The sequence below is a fragment of the Gossypium hirsutum genome, chromosome A04, assembly GCF_007990345.1.
Source record: "Gossypium hirsutum isolate 1008001.06 chromosome A04, Gossypium_hirsutum_v2.1, whole genome shotgun sequence".
In the NCBI taxonomy this organism is placed as follows: domain Eukaryota; kingdom Viridiplantae; phylum Streptophyta; class Magnoliopsida; order Malvales; family Malvaceae; genus Gossypium; species Gossypium hirsutum.
Window position 1 is genome coordinate 86,176,402 of NC_053427.1, and position 17,223 is coordinate 86,193,624.

At 32.5% G+C, this 17,223-nt stretch overlaps 3 protein-coding genes and 1 long non-coding RNA gene across 5 annotated transcripts; 1 reads left to right on the plus strand and 3 right to left on the minus strand.

The window, feature by feature from the left end:
* Nucleotides 1-476: 476 nt before the first annotated feature.
* Nucleotides 477-6,066, plus strand: LOC107949076 (SWI/SNF complex subunit SWI3D). Of its 2 annotated transcripts, XR_001697626.2 has the most exons (8): nt 477-986; nt 1,736-2,274; nt 2,703-3,365; nt 3,573-3,736; nt 3,813-4,501; nt 4,837-5,021; nt 5,115-5,564; nt 5,701-6,066. XR_001697626.2 is itself a non-coding variant. In XM_016883795.2 (7 exons), the coding sequence occupies exons 1-7, from the start codon at nt 557-559 to the stop codon at nt 5,451-5,453; spliced, it is 3,009 nt and encodes a 1,002-aa protein (XP_016739284.2). In that variant the 5' UTR covers nt 477-556; the 3' UTR covers nt 5,454-6,066. The 2 variants fall into 2 exon arrangements, 1 of the variants encoding a protein (XP_016739284.2); XM_016883795.2 differs by having other exon boundaries at nt 5,115-6,066.
* A 1,941-nt stretch (nt 6,067-8,007) lies between these two features.
* LOC107949390 (dirigent protein 4) lies at nt 8,008-8,691 on the minus strand. Its single transcript, XM_016884078.2, has one exon. It carries the CDS (start codon nt 8,643-8,645, stop codon nt 8,094-8,096), a length of 552 nt encoding a protein of 183 aa, XP_016739567.2. The 5' UTR covers nt 8,646-8,691; the 3' UTR covers nt 8,008-8,093.
* A 3,552-nt stretch (nt 8,692-12,243) lies between these two features.
* LOC121228269 (uncharacterized) lies at nt 12,244-13,811 on the minus strand. Its single transcript, XR_005925811.1, has 2 exons — nt 13,357-13,811; nt 12,244-12,789 (listed from the first exon to the last, which is right to left on the minus strand). It is a non-coding gene; the product is annotated as an uncharacterized lncRNA (long non-coding RNA).
* Nucleotides 13,812-13,974: 163 nt separating this feature from the next.
* Nucleotides 13,975-14,784, minus strand: LOC107948088 (probable CCR4-associated factor 1 homolog 11). The gene has a single exon (XM_016882559.1). It carries the CDS (start codon nt 14,782-14,784, stop codon nt 13,975-13,977), a length of 810 nt encoding a protein of 269 aa, XP_016738048.1.
* Between the last annotated feature and the right edge of the window lie 2,439 nt (nt 14,785-17,223).

A 17,223-nucleotide genomic window follows, 5' to 3' on the forward strand; every position in this document is an offset into this window, starting at 1 on the left:
TGGTAACTATTAAATTCATTTAGTTAATTTATGTTATTTTCAAAATTTAATACGCTAAACATATTATTGCATGTGTAATGCTATTTTAACTTGTTATTTCCATATATTTACTCACAAAAAAAATCAGTTAATAGATTTAGTAATTGTCATTTGCATTAAGACTAAAATTTTAAAATTAAAAAAAATAGAGATTAAGAATGATCCACTTGAAAATATTGACTAAATTTATAAATATACACATAATACATGAATAATAGCATATTTAATCAAACAGATTTAACAGCTATCATTTAATCAGGACTAAAATTTTAAAATTCAAGAAGTATAAGGACTAAAATTGATCAAATTAACAAAACTGCACAACTTATACAGGGTCTAATAGCAGAATTTGACCAAAACAATAACAATAATGGGCCACAGCTGAGCATTTCAAAATGCGGCCCAATTTATAACTACAATAATGCACACTACTACGCTTTCGGCTCAAATCAACCAAATTTTACACTGAACCGACTGAAAACCCTTTTCCCAATAGAACCAAACCCCGCGACCCGTGATGGAGGAGAAACGCCGGGATGCGGTTAACTCCCCGGCGGAGCCGGAGCTGGCATCAACTCGCCGTCGGGGTGGAGCGCTGAAGAGAAAAGTTAATTCGCTTTCCGGGTCTAGTTCTTCATCAACTCCGTCGAAACGGGTTACTCGGGAGAAGTCAAACTTGATCTCCCACTCTCCCGTTAACCATTACGGTCCGTTAACCAGGGCTCGCCAAGGGGCGCCTAGTGGAAACCTAGCCTTGGGTTCGAGTTCGGGATCGGGTGGCGCGAAGCTTGAGGAGACGAATTTGGTGAAGCAAAGTGTAAAGGCGGAAGATTTGGAAGAATTAAAGGCAAGTGAAGAGTTGGAGGCTTTGGAAGCTAAGATTGAGGCTGATTTTGAGGCTATTAGGTCTCGTGATAGTAATGCGCATGTTGTTCCTAATCATTGCGGTGAGTTTTTTCTTTTCCCCTTTTTCTTTTCCTTGTTTGGTTGATGAGAAAATTGGCAGGAAAGGGAATGAAGGGTGAACTATTTGTTTTACAGCTTTAGTGAGGTGAATTCTTTCTTGGGAGGTAGTGAATTGGAGAAATTATGTGGAATTTTTTTTCGTTTTCTGTTGATTTAGAGTTCAATTTAGTTTGTATTGTAGTTTTTTGTCTCAATTGTGGAAAACAAGAAGAAAAATATTGAATTTGTTTTCTTGAGTAGTTAATTTGAGAGTTTATTTCTTTATTTTTTTTCTATATGCTATATGAATTCCAAGTCTTTTTTATGGTATTCACAATGAAATGGTACATAAATATTCATCCAGTTTGTTCTGCTCATTTCTTATCAGCCATGCATGAGAATTAGACCTTGCAATATTAGACACGATATGCAAAACGTAAGTAAAATATTACATAGAACCCAAAAAAAAAAAAAAAATCCATACTACACTAATACATAAATGTCTCAGAATCCACTTAAACATGAATATGACATAGGAAAAAACACGATTAGGTCACAGTACTCAAGCTGCAAAGAGAATGTTGATCTTATTTTCATTAGCAGAGAGCAAACTAGGGCTAATAATTGACTTCATTGGAAGCATCTTATTTTGAAGCTATAAATATTGAAAAAGAAGAAACTGAACTATAAGATTCTTTGGTGTTTCCTCATGTTGTTGGTTTTTGTTTTCATCTTCTCTTTGTACCTATAGGATGGTTTTCATGGAAAAAAATTCACCATCTGGAAGAGAGTATCTTGCCTTCTTTCTTTAATGGGAAATCCCCAAATCGTACCCCCGCTGCATACATGGAGATTCGCAATTGGATTGTGAAGAAATTTCATGCAAATCCAAGCAAGCAGATTGAGTTGAAAGATCTGGAAGATCTTGAAGTCGGTGACTTGGATGCAAGGCAGGAGGTATTGGAGTTCCTGGACTACTGGGGTTTGATTAATTTTCATCCATTCCCTCCGGCTGGTTCTGCTGTGCCTAATCCCAATGGGGATGGGGATGGAGATGCGATGACAGAAAAGGATTCTTTGCTTCAAAAATTGTTTCACTTTGACGAAATTGAATCACGCCCACAAGTTGTTACCAAGCCTAACCTTTCAAGCCCATCTCTACCATCTGGGCTACTTCCAGAATCTGCGGTTGCTGAGGACTTGATGAATCCGGAGGGGCCATCTGTTGAGTACCATTGCAACTCTTGTTCAGCTGATTGCTCTAGGAAACGCTACCATTGCCAGAAGCAGGTTAGTTACTGAATACTGACTAATAAATAATTGTATGAGCCTCAAATTATTTAGATCACTATGAAGAGAAAAATAACTGCACTAATCTTTCTGAGTATCCTTATGGTGGTAGTCAATGTTTCTACATTTCCTGCATTGAACTGATACATGCTTACTTCTACAAAATCATTTTGTATGACATCTTCAGCTCAAGCCAAGTGATAAATAAAACTGGAATCCACAAACTTTCTTTGCTATTGATCTTTGTCCAACAAATAAGAAATCAGCATAAATGGTTTGCGCCACCTGCACAATCTGATATGCACGGCTTTCAATCTTTGAATAATGTGAATGATTAAAATGGGAACAATAACTATTTTAGTAAATCTGTTTTATTTATTGACTTATTGTTCCATTCTTTATGATCCAATTATGTTTGTATTTGGCAGGCAGATTTTGACTTATGTACTGATTGCTTTAACAATGGGACATTCGGTTCTGGCATGTCTTCATCGGATTTTATTCTCATGGAACCTGCTGACCCTGGTCTTAGTGGTGGCAAGTGGACAGATCAGGAAACCCTCCTCCTTCTTGAGGCACTTGAACTTTATAAAGAAAACTGGAATGAGATTGCAGAGCATGTTGCTACGAAAACAAAAGCACAATGCATACTGCATTTCGTTCAAATGCCAATTGAGGATGTATTTTTTAATTGTGATGATAATAACATAGACACGAATTCAAAAGAAACTGCTGGCCCAGCTGCCATGAATGATGAAACAACTGTCGCTAAAGAAGTCTCGGAAACAACAGAGAGTAAGACTACTCAAGAAGATCAGGCCAAGACTAAGCCGATGGAAACTTCAAAACCTAAAGATGAAAAAGAAGTCGGGGGTAGTGAGGAACCATCAGAAACCAAAACTGGAACTGATGTAAAAGGTGTTAAAGAAACATTAAAGCCAGAAGAAATGAATGTACCAAAAGATGGACTAGAAGCAACTGAAAATTGTGCCCTTACGGCACTAAGGGAGGCATTTGAAGCTGTTGGTTATAATTTAACATCCGAAAGCAAACTTTCATTTGCTGATGTAGGAAATCCTGTCATGGCACTGGTAAGTTGAATGTGTAAGTATTTAGTTTAGGTTTTATTGATTGATGTATATGAAGGGAAAACTGACTTCATTTACAGATCTAAATTTATCCATTTTGTACATGGCTTCTGAAATAGTATTCTCATCCTCCTCTTATTCCACCGTTCATCATTTACCTCATCTATTTGTTGTTGATATGTTACAAACATAGTGTTGCTCCATTTGCAGGCAGGATTCTTTGCTCATCTGGTTGGACCCAACATTGCTGCTGCTTCAGCCCAGAGTTCACTTAAATCATTATCTGGTACTTGTCCAAACATTCAACTGGCTGCCAGGAACTGCTTTGTTTTGGAAGATCCACCAGATGAGAAGGAACCAACATGTTCTAAGAGGTATGTTAACCTATGCCAAGCTTATATTTACTTAGCAATTTGTGAACGTTATCTGATGTCAGTTAGAGACACACAGTGTTGCCAATGATACGGGTAATCGGGGTGCTCAGAATGTGAAACACTCGGAAGACGAAAGCCTCAAGGGGGATCAGAAAATTTCATTGAGCAACCATGGTGACGAAAACACTGAAGTTTCTCTTCGTGAAGAGAATGCGACATCACCTTCACCCAATGACCTAACCACGGATAAAAAAGAGTCAAGCAATTTTGCCACTAATGAGGAAGATAAAAAAGCTAATTTGAATGAATCCAGCATTATTAATCAATCAAAGGATCATCAACCAAGTGTAACAAGGGTATCAAATACCATAACATCCCAGGTTCTACCAAGTACTCTAGAGGAGACAGGTGGGAAGGGAACAGCTAAAGAACCTTCTCAGCCTCCAAAAGCAGTGAAGGAAGTAGATATGTCTGATTCTGTTCAACTGAAAAAGAATGAGCCTTGTGATGCTGCTGCATCAAAGCCAGTGGGAGAGCTATCTGAACCAGCAGATGCATCAGAAAATCTAGAGACAGCTTCCTGCTCTCCATCCAGATCAAAGAATGAGCAAAAAACTGTTAAACCAAGCCCTGATGGGGAATCTACGGAGCCTGCAGAGGCATCAAATGATGTTCAAATGGTGTCTGTTTCACAACCATCTGAAAGGAGGGAACCTCCACAGCCAGTCTCATCGAATTCAGTAAATGAAAATGGAGTAATGACAGGTTTCTCTCTTTTTCTTCTATAAATATCTTGTTAGAAAGTGGAAGCCGCATTAACAGAATCTAACTCTACTGCAAAATGCTTAGCAATATCTTATGGGAATATGTAGGGATAGATAGCGTCTGATTTAAAATATACAAAGAAGGCTAAAAGGAACAGTTGGTTCTATAAGTTGAGTGTTTGTTATCTTTATTGGTTTTAGATAGAGCAGGTAGGAAAATTGAAACATGATACATAATGGTGTTTTTACAAGGTTCTGTAGAAGTATGTATTCTAAGAACCACCTGCTGGCAAATTGCATAGATCAATTTTGGGTGTATCTTATTGTTCTTTGCAGACAAGATCGAAGAAGGTAAAAGCAAGAACCATGACTCTACAGAGAGAGAAGATAACAGTAGCATTGATAAATTAAAGCGAGCTGCAGTTACAGCACTCTCAGCAGCAGCAGTGAAGGCAAAACTTCTAGCAGACCAGGAAGAGGACCAAATCCGACAACTTACCACATCATTAATAGAAAAGCAGGTAGGTTAGTTGCTAAATATATGCAGTCTGTTTTTCCTATGCACATCCAACTGGAGCAATGTCTAACGTTTTTGAAGCTTTAACTCAATCCAGTTACATAAGATGGAAGCCAAATTATCTTTCTTCAATGAGATGGAGGGAGTCGTAATGAGGGTGAAGGAGCAATTGGACAGGTCAAGGCAAAGGCTTTACCATGAGCGAACACAGATAATTGCTGCTCGACTGGGCTTACCAGCTTCCTCCTCTAGAGCAATGCCGCCACCAAATGCTGCAAATAGAGTTGCAACAAACTTTGCAAACTCGGTTGCAAGGCCTCCAATGAGCATGAAAGCCCCAAGACCACCATTGTCGAGACCCATGGGTTCTATGACCCCTACCCCTTCCAACCCATGTGTCCACTACAGTTGCAGGGAGTTCAATTCGACCTGGTAGCCAAGACAATCTTTCCTCCGTTGGAACCAAGTAGTCTCTATTCATATTACTTGTGAATAGAATTTTTCAATCCATTCTTATACAAGGGTCATCCATCATGAGATGTATCTGGTTAGTACCCCTTTTTTTATTGTTGCAGTTTCTGTTCTTAACGCTGCCAGTCATCTTGGGTGCATTTAAGAACTTGAGAATATACTCAAGCTGAACTCATAGCATATTCATATCTGATGTTTTCCGCTAATTCCAGCCACACCACTGATTTATCTCCGGATACTGCGGCCTATATTACATAATTGACTGGCATCACATCATCATAGGAAGGAGGAGTAGATGGTTATTGTTCTCCCTTCAATCCTAATCTAGTCAACAACAGTCTATAGCCTATGTCTAACTTGGAATTTTCTTCAATGCTTTTGCCTTTTTGTAAGTCTAGTTTGTAGTTGATATTTTGAGACCTCAAATGATGAATTTAGGTACTGCAAAGTTAAACATCCGTAACCATACCAAATTCTTAGGTCATCTTTAAGGTCAGATATAACCAATGTATTCTATATTTATGGATGAACAGATGTGTTTTTGTTGTTACAAAATGGCGTAAATTTCTTGGTTTGGAGCTCCCTTTTCTCACCTGTAATGGCTTTCTTTAGTGTCATATTTCCAACTACCCAAATTGCATAATATGCCTCTCCGGAACACCACACAGCAGAGGCAGGAAAGTTAGATCAGCTGAAATCAGGCTGCAAAATAATTTTAATTTTCTGAAAAACTGATATTTTCTGATAATTGATTGTATGAAAAATATCCTTTGATAATTTTTTTCTAAAATAATTTTTTAAATGGTTTTTGTTTTTGTAAAATAAAATCGACATAAGTATATTTGTTTTAGAAAATTTATTTTATAATAAGATAATATTTTGTAATAATTAATATATTATATAAATTTTAGAGAATGAATGGTGATAGTTTATTAATAAATATTTATAAAATGTAATGTTTTTATTAAAATATTAATATAAATATCTTTCATTAACGTATTAACGATTTAAAATTCAAAACTGTTGTTGGTAAAATGTATTATTAAAATAAAATTTGTATTATTAAATAATTTATTAAAATAATAAATCATATTAATTATATTATTGAATATAAATACTTTAATGTCCATGTTTAATAATAATTGAATATTATAATATTTGTATTAATATTTTAGTATTTTAAAAATAAAAATTTATATTAATATATTAATAAAAGGCATGATTTAAGTAAACTATTATATAAAAATAAAATTACTTACAAATGAGTTCTCTTGCAAAAAGTGACTTATGCTTTTAAGTTAATTATCAAGAAAAATAATTTATTTTTATTGACTTGTATATTTTTCTGTTGATTAAATTGTTTTTTATAAAAAAAATATATAAAAATAAAGAAAACATTTTACGTGAGTTATTTTTAGTGAAAATTAGTGGTTGGACCCTGTCAAACCACTGTTAAACTAGTTGATTTGATTTAATTAAATAAATTATTAAAAACTCATTAAAAATAAAAAAACCAATTTAATCGTCAAATCATGCGATAGGTCATCTTTTTCCATTGCCTTCTAGAGCTACAGTTGTCCCAATCAAATATCAACTTTTTCCAATATTGCTGAGTCAAAGGAGAGGATTGTGTAAAGCAAGATGCATTGTTACAAATGTCAATTTTTCAACGCAATCAATAAACAGATTAACAACTGAAGCAACCTTTATATTCAAGCACAAGAAAAAATTATTTTAACTTAACACTAAATCAAATATATAGCTTAGTATCAAATTCGACCTATAAGGCAAAAAAAAAAAAAACTACCATACTAGTGTAATTTTGAAATTATTTAAGAGAATACACATTTTAGTTTTTTTATATTATTCATGTTCTTTTTATGACCTATATTTGAGGTTCGTGACTATATTTTTAACAATATTATCTTCAAATTTAAAACCTGTATCCTTTCTTTAAAAGTGCAATATATCTTATCATTACATCTGACACTTATTACTCTTATTTGGTTGAAAGTTATTAAAAAAATGTGTTTTATTACTACGAATCAGAACTTCGTTTAAGTGATTACGTGTATCTCCTACTATTAAAAAAAATGTCTAGACATTGTAATAGTACAAAATTTTATTTTTAATTATTAATTATAATATTTTAATAATATTTTCAATAATGAATTAGGTTGCTGAACAGGTTTAGGTAAGGAAAAAAAGGCTTTCGGCTTGTTACTAATTGGCACAAATCTAGTTTATAACCTTAAAAGTAAATTAAATTCTATAATGTTGACGTCTATAATGATTTAAATTAGATGATATCTCTATTTCATCTTCCTTTATAGTGACAACCCTCACCTTCTCCATTTTATAATCAACATGAATTATGGATGTTCATATATGTATGTAGTTAAACATACTTAAATATATATCCTTTTAAATATTATAATGATATTGATATTGATGGACTTAAATCTACGTAATTTATTACAATAAAGTCCCTAAAATGTGGCATGGTTCAAACTTAACGATAGCAAAAAGGGGGCAACATTATTGATGGAATCAACAATCACTCGTAATGCATAGAAGAAGATAAAATGCTAGCAAGATAATCATCTTAATAATGAATTACAGTCACATTATACTCAACAATGGCGTCGCCAGTCTTGAAATTCACGGAATAAGTCTTGAGTTGTGCATACCCTTTTGCCATCCTGAACTTCCCTTTCCCTCCGACCACCGCAAGCTCACGCTCCGATTCGGTAATTGGATTCCTCGACAAAACACTGATAGAGCTGCCGTTGAATTCACCTTTCGTAAACCCGATGTCCAAGTAGGCCATCAGAGTTAAAACGTCTTTGCCTGTCGACACCCAGAGGCCTTGAGCGTTCCCTATGACCTCTGATGTTATGTCGGGGCCAACAGTGAGTGGATCATCGAAAGCTATCACGCCGCCGAAGCCCGTCGAGGTGGTGGTGTTTGGACTGACTATGGTGACTGCGCTAGGGTTGTTGCCGCTCTCAGTGTCGTGTAAAAAGAAGTGGAGATAGGTTACTTTTTGTGGAGGTGGAACGTATGGTCCGCCATGGGAGTAATAATCTTGGCAACGAGCTACTGCCATGGCGGTGCTGAGACTCAAAATCCAGGCTAATATCATATTTCTCTCCATTGGTAATGGTGAATGGGATTTCACTACTGCGATTATTGTATCATGGCACCCAATTCATAGGTTCCTTAGTTTATATAGAAAAATAAAATAAAACAAAATCACAAATTTAGTTTTTAATATTTATATTTTTAATATTTTATTTTTTTAGTTAAATTTAATCATTAATTTTTAAAAAAGGTAAGATAAATTTTTTTATCGAAAATGCTAATTAAAACATTAATTTTTTAGTTATGTTAGCATGACAACCAACTTGATAATTCGCGTATATTTTATCCTAATATGATACTATTGTTCTAATGAATAAAAATTTTAAAATTCAAACAAATATAAAAAGTTAAAATATTAGCATGATGTACATGTTGATTACCATATGACTGTTATATTTAACGATTTTGTAAGTATTTATGTTTTAAAAAAAAAGTAATTAGACTTTTTTTTGAAATATTAATAGGTGAAATTAAACTTTTTTTTTAAGTTTTAAAATCAAATTTAATTAAAAAAGATTAAATTGATAAAAATATATATAAATATTAAAAACCAAATTTATGATTATGTAATAGTGAAGGCAATCTCACTTAATTGAAGGCATCGTAATGACATTGTTATAGCAAAACGTAAGCAACCATCTATGGCCCCCTTCCCTAGGGTTGGTTAAAATTCAGTAATACTAATGTATTTGTGCTATGTACAAATATACAATTATAATCTTATTGGTGGCCCAAAAAAACGACATTACTAGATAAGTAAAATTAAGGATAAATTCATAAATCTATCAATTTTGAAAATAATATAACTTTGCTTAAAAGCTTTCTTATTCTTAATCTGCATAAAACAACGGAGGATGTGAAGACTATCAGATCCTGCTTGATGGCTTAATCCAGCAACACGAGCTACGTTTAAAGTTTTTGCCACCTTTTCTAGCCCACCATGTAAGTTAAAGATCTTGAAACTGTACTTGATGTCAAAAATTCTATAACCGAAATAATAAATCAAATGTCGCATGAAAGACTTCAGATCAGGCAGCAATAAATTTTGAGTCAAAATCTTCAGCAAAAACCCGAAATCATAAGCGCTGTGAAAAGTTACCCAAGTCAATTCACCGAAACCCAACCCGGAAATCAGAAACATCATGCCAAAATCTCTCGAACAAATGCCTTTTTGCTTATTCTTCGTAAATTCTATACCTTGTTGCCTAAGTAACTCAATAGACTCTTTATCATAATGATCTTTTTCAATATCAAAATCTTGAAAATTAAACTCCCATATATAACAAAAAGGAGTTCCGAAATCTGGCAAATTACCTTCAAAATTAGAGAGCGTTAAACCAAGTTGAATGATCTTCATAGCATCGACATTACCTTTCATGAACTTGTAATTGATTTCGGGATTTCCTAATTGAATGAATTTTTTGTCTAGTTTAAAAATTGTACCAGGAAATTTAGTATCCATAGAAACAAAAGAATAGTTGTGGAGTGCACTTCGGATTAACATAAACTCGTATTCTAAATTGCCAGCAAATACTTCCCTAACATTCACTAGTTTGTTGACAAAAATCGACATTTTTTTTCTTGACTTATACTTTAAACTAAAACTATTGAACTCTATATATAATTTTCGTGATCCTAATACAATTCTAACTAAGATATATATAAATATAAATTTCGTAATCCTAATTCAATTCTAACTAATATATATTTATAAAATATAATTTGCATAATCCTAATTAAGTTCTGAGTTCTTAAAAAGATATTGTGTATTGATACAAGAAGGGTACTGCGTTATTTAAGTTTATGCTTTATATAATAATAATAATAATAATAATAATAATAATAATATAAAAGGTGTCAAAATTATATATTTTAAAAAATATAATTTAGTAAAATTTGTGTTATTTATACATTTAAAAATAATTATAATTTAATTCACAATTATTAATTAAAATAATTGTGTTAATTTTAAAACAAAGTTCTTACCCAAATAAAAACTCCAAGCGAAAACAAGTTGTAATAATTATAATTATAAATTAAATTACAATTATTAGTTAAAAAGAGTTTGATGTAAAAAAAGAAGTTGAGCTGATTTTATTGAAGTAAAATAGAATAATTACTTAAATAGAATTCTAAGCATCTTAATTATCACGTAATTAATATTAAGATTAATTAGTTATTGTTTTGATTAATGTTACTTTAAATTAAGCGAAACTATGTTACATATTGAATATGTTAATAATTCTTTAAGTATGATTTGAAAATTTTCTATTATAATATTTGAATTGATAATTTTTTTTGAAATAAAAGAAATACATATTTGGTAATAATGTAACTAAAAAAAATAACATCATAATGGACCTGAATAATTCTAGCAGTGCTAACAGTTGGACTTGAATTTTAAAATCTAAAAAATAAATTCTAAATTCTAATTTTACAAATATTACATAGACTTATGGTACATTTGAAGCTAAAAATAAATGGTCAAATTATAGTAATCCCCTTTGAACGTAACGTGCATTAGTGCTTTTGAAAGTACAAACCAATAGATCAACGGTTATCCCTATTCCAACACAAAAGCTAAACCCAATTTCAAAACCCACACACACTAACATTGAGCCATAAAAAATGTATTTATTAGATACGAGCATAATATAGTCAATTATTTAAACTCCGAGTGACAAAATGGGATTAAAATAGTATCAATTTTCTGCAAAAAAGTAACTCTTTTATGACCTTCATTTGCCTTATACTTTGCTATCGAATCCACTATCGGCATTGAATCGCATTTTTTCGTTTCATCCCTAAAATTCTAGTAAATAAAATTGGACTCCTCATGAAAGACCTTACAACATAGACCTCAATTGATAGTTTGTTGATAACATTTTCACAATTCATGTTCCAAGTTTGGTCACTTCCAATTGAATCTTTAGTACAATTATTGAACTCTATAACCCCGTATAGTATAAGAGTATGCTTATTAAAAACCCCAAACTTAACACTTCCTATCAGCCTTACATTATCTGTGCTCACAAAAATGGCTTCTTGGATCCTTTTATCAACCCGGTCCCTTCGAAGAAGGGTCCCAGTATCACCGTTTACTTCAAGAAATGCATTAGGAATTAATGGGACATGGTTGAGTGTGAGGTATTTGAGAATTAAAGTTGAATCATAGTTCTCAAACTCGCTTATATTGACATAGAATAAATCAAGCCAAGATAATGGCTTGTAAGGAGAGTGGGGATTGACCATTCAATGATGGTTCATAAACCCTATCCATCAAAGAGGTCTTAGAGATTATGAAATTGAAAAGAGAATCAGACAGCAAATTCAAGCATTGGGTTTATATAGACAACATATATATATACATGATAGGTGTACAGAATTATATTAAAATAAAGTTATCGAAAACAAATTATGTGTAAGATAATTAAGGAAAGAGTGGAGTTTTTGGTGTCTGTTTTAGGAGAAAAGATTAAATGAAAACAATTATAACTCAATTCGTGGTCACAAATACACGAATGAAAACAAAACTTTAATAATAAAACTCTAATAACATGAGCAACTATGAAAAAAAAAAAAACAAGAAAACTTCTACAAACAAGACCATGTTTAACAAAAGCCAATGCCAACTAATTCAAGGCCTATCAAAATTGTTCAAATACTGCATTTGACAGTAATAACAATCACAACAAAACATAAAGAAAAACAAGTCTCATCTAAAACTCAACATCTGAAAGACATCCAAAAAAGTTCAAATGAAGCTCTTCTTCTCCCTTTCTATGGACCTATGCTTCGCATTTGTCAGTGTCTATCTTCAGTTCTCTGCAACATGCCCATTCTCCGATTTCTCGGCACTGGATGTCATAAGGGAAACAAGATCATAATTAGCAATGTCATTTTGCTGAGACACACAATTGACAACTCAAGCAGAACTCAACAGAGGGATCTAACAGGCATGGTATTTCACGGGGTTGAAACCAAGCAACGTTTAGTTAATTTCTAATGCTTCGTGAATATAAAGTAAAATAAGTAGCAAGTTCTCAAACTCTTCCATATGCAAGGGACTTTTGACACAAGAAGTTCTCGGACTCTTTCGCAAACCGCATTCTCCATACTTTGGACTTGGTCATGTATGTCAAACAGTACGAGCAGGGCTGCAGGAGAGATGAAAAAGATGCATGGTTATTATTGCTCGAGTTAAATCACTATGGGGCCTGAACTAACTGTATCACATCGGGGCTTGAACTTTCCTTTTGTCCAAGTTAGTCCCTGAACTTGGCAATTGTTCTCATGTTAAGGACTAAAAATGTCAGAGGTTAACTTGGACAAAAACAAGTTCATGCCCCAATGTGAAAACAATTGGGGAGTTAAGAGCCTAACTTAGACCAAAAATCAGTTTAAGCCCCAATGTGGGAAAAGTTGTCAGTTCAGGCTCAAAAAAGTGATTTAAACCTATTTATTCTTTAGCTAATTAAAGCCTCTATTCCATTCCCTATAATCCCTAGCCTAAATGAATTCAAATACTGCTGTATGCATAAGGAAATTTGTTCTATAATGCAATTGTGGAAGGCAAAAGAATTCACATACACTACTTCTATTCTGTTTCTAAAGAAACAAGCATATATATAAACACTTTATAATGAATCAACATGAGAAAAACAACAAATAAAGCAATATTCTAAAATTAACCAAGCAATGAAAATCCAGTTAATTGAAGAGACCTTTGGGGTTGATGATCAGCATCAGCTGTAGCTTCAACAGGGTCACTCTTCCTCCAGCTCTTGTCAGCCGGGGCACGGCCATTACCAAAGCTTGCTTTTGCTCCTCTCTCTTTCTCTGTAACGGCTACTGTCTTTAATCTTCATAGCTTCAAGCTTTCCATCAATCTCCTTCCAGTCTTTCCCCTTTTCCTTCAACAACTCCTCTCTCGGCCTTGCCTCGCGGAAAGAAGGGAAATCGGAGAGTAATTAAAGGCATCAAGGGAAATCGGAGAGTAATTAAAGGCATCCTCAATTGGCGGAAAGAGAAAGCAATCTCTGCCCAAGGTCTCACTTAATTGAAGGCATCGTAATGACATTGTTATAGCAAAACGTAAGCAACCATCTATAGGCCCCCTTCCCTAGGGTTAATTAAAATTCAGTAATACTAATGTATTTGTGCTATGTACAAATATAGAATTATAATCTTATGCGTGACCAAAATAAACGATAATAATAATGTATTTTATATAAAATTAATATAAAGTAGATAAGTAAAATTTAGTATAAATTCATAAATTTATTAATTTTAAAATAACACAACTTCATAAATAAGAATAATTAACAAATTATACTTTTAACTCAAATCAGTCCGTACAATGCTAAGGCTGGCAATTTTTGGTTACATTGCTTAAAAGCTTTCGTATCCTTAATCTGCATAAAACAACGGAGAATGAGAAGACTATCAGATCCTGCTTGATGGCTTAATCCAGTAACACGAGCCACATTTAAAGTTTTTGCCACCTTTTCTAGTCCACCGTGTAGATTAAAGATCTTAAAACCGTACTTGATGTCAAAAATTCTACAACCGAAGTAATAAGTCAAATGCCGCATGAAAGACTTGAGATCAGGCGGTAATGGATGTTGAGTCAAAATCTTCAACAAAAACCCGAAATCATAACCGCTGTGAAAAGTTACCCAAGTCAATTCACTGAAACCCAGCCCGGAAGTCAGAAACATCATGCCGAAATCTCTTGAACAAATGCCTTTTTCCTTATTCTTCGTAAAATTTATACCTTGTTGTCTAAGTAATTTAATAGACTCTTTATCATAATGATCTTTGCCAATATCAAAATCTTTAAAATTAAACTCCCATATATAACAAAAAGGAGTTCCGAAATCTGGCAAATTACCTTCAGAATCAGAGAGCGTTAAACCAAGTTGAATGATCTTCATAGCATCGACATTAACTTTCATGAACCTATAATTGACTTCGGGATTTCCTAATTGAACGAATTTTTTGTCTGGTTTAAAAATTGTACCAGGAAATTCGGTATCCATAGAAACAAAAGGATAATTGTTGAGTGCACTTTGAATTAACATAAACTCGTATTCTAAATTGTCAGCAAATACTTCCCTAACAATCACTGGTTTGTTGACAAAAATCGACATCTTTTTCCCTTTTCTTTTTTTTTTCTCTAAATTATGCTTTAAGCTGGAACTATTGAACTCTATATATAATTTTCGTGATCTTAATTCAATTCTAGCTAAAATATACATAAATATAATTTTCCTAATCCTAATTCAATTCTAGCTAATATATATTTATAAAATATAATTTTCATAATCCTAATTAAGTTCTGAATTCGGACTAAGATATTGTGTATTAATACAAGGAGGGAACTACGTTATTTATAATTTTCTAATTTAAAATTTATTTTTTTAATATTATTTTTTTACTAAATTAGTTTTAGGTAAAAAAAAAAAAGAAAATTACAGGTGGACTCTAATCTTATTTGTATCCTTTAAAGAAATAAAAGGATAATGGAAAGTGGGTGTTGACCGTTTTGCCCTTAAACGATGGTTCATAAACCCTTTCCATCAAAGAGAAACAAACAGCAAATTCAAGCATTTGAATAGGTAATTTTATCAACTTTTAAAACATTAAATTAAATTTTTATCATTTTTTAAGAAAGCTAAAGTATAATTTTATCTTTACTAATTTAAAATTTAAAAAATTTAAAAAGTTTAAATAAAAAATTTTTCATTTTAAAGGAGGTCGGGGCACCTATCACCCCCTCTCCGATACTACAAAATTATATTAAAAACAAAAGGGCTGTGTAATATTAAAATAAAGCCATTGAAAACAATTTGTGTGTAAGATAATTAAGGAAAGTGTGGTGTTTTTCGTGTTTATTTTAAGGGAAAAGATTGTATGAAACAGGGATATTATCATTTTTCAATAGTTTAATGTCATATCAACAATTTCATTTTAAATTTCGGAATTTTCATTTAGATTTAAATTTTTTCAAGATAAAAATATTGATGCGATATTAAACTATTAAAAAAATATACATATGACATGGTATCCCAATTACATACAATCATTTCCCTTATTTTAGTAGTTTTCGTATAACACAGTATTAATCTTGTTTATGTGACTCTTAGCCAAAAGTGATCCATTATCTTCTTCATGTTGCTTTATAGGACTTTTTGGAGTTCTCTTTGAGAAGTTGATAGGTTCATGTTGGATGATTTTGTATTGGTGCTTGTTTGCTGCAGCTGGCCTGATCAGACACAAGCCTTCAGGAGAGGCCACAACAGACGTGAAACCCAAGAGGTGACGTCGGAATCTCTATGGTGTCGAAGAGAACATCAATGGTGGAGGAGTCAAGACCGAATAATCACCCTTTTGGACATCGACCATAAAAATAAAATTCTCAGTGATGAAATTTAAACTCGAACTGTTTCAAGGAAACTAAATCTAAATCTATAATGATGTACAACGGAGATTAATCTTCACACATACGATATGAATATACCAACACTACACATACACACTACATTCAAAGAAAATTATCTAAATAAAAACTTACCACTCATTCTAAAAAAAAAAGCACAAAAAGAAAAAGAGCAATGTTATTATAACACCACTTTCCTAATAAATTTTCAATAATGTCTACATTACCACGTGAAAAGCACATGCAGCAGCACTCCCCATTTACAAGACCCACATGTCGTTCTTCTTCTTAAAGATGGACCCGTGGACAAGGATATTATTTAGTGAGATATACATGCACTAGTTAATACCTACCATACACAGATTTATTGTCACAATTTGAAATAAAATCAATGACAATATGGAACCGAAATAGGATGGAAAAATTCGAATCATTTTATAAATTTTCGGATCGATTCGTTTTAAATGAGGTAAGTGTTTTTCTTTTTGAAAAAGGATGTAAGGTAAGATAGATTTTTTTGAATAGTGGGTATAGAACGGTTATAGTAATAACTTGTTTTACCCCGCTCCATTATATGAAATAATATATTTATCATTACATTTACAATTATTAAAAGAATAAAAATATACTAATGTATTATAGAAAAACTCATATTTTTATGTTCAAATATGTTTTTTATAAGAATTATGTTTAAATAATTACTTGCCTCGAAAAAGCTTGAAAATATTAAAGATAAGTAGCAAAAATTAAATTGAAGCGGAGTGGAGATGGATGCATCCAACATTCATGAACATGGTAGTGACTTTTAAAATTATACATCCATAATAGATTGGGGTGGGTGGTGGAGCAAAGCATACCAACTATTGAGCGGTAAACATAAGTTTCGCAAAATAATCTAAGACTTTTTTACAACTATAATAAAATCTAGCCTAACATTTGTGTTTACATTTTCTACAACTATAAATCAAAATTAAACCTTGCAAATTTTGATATTAGTAAAAATTATCACATAAATAATAAATGCGGAATTAAAATAAATCAACTTATTGATAATGAAGTTGTTTGTGGTGATTCTTCTGACTAAACGGTTGATTAGGTTTCTATCTTAGTTTTATGAGTAATACGTAAAAATACTAAATTGACATGATAT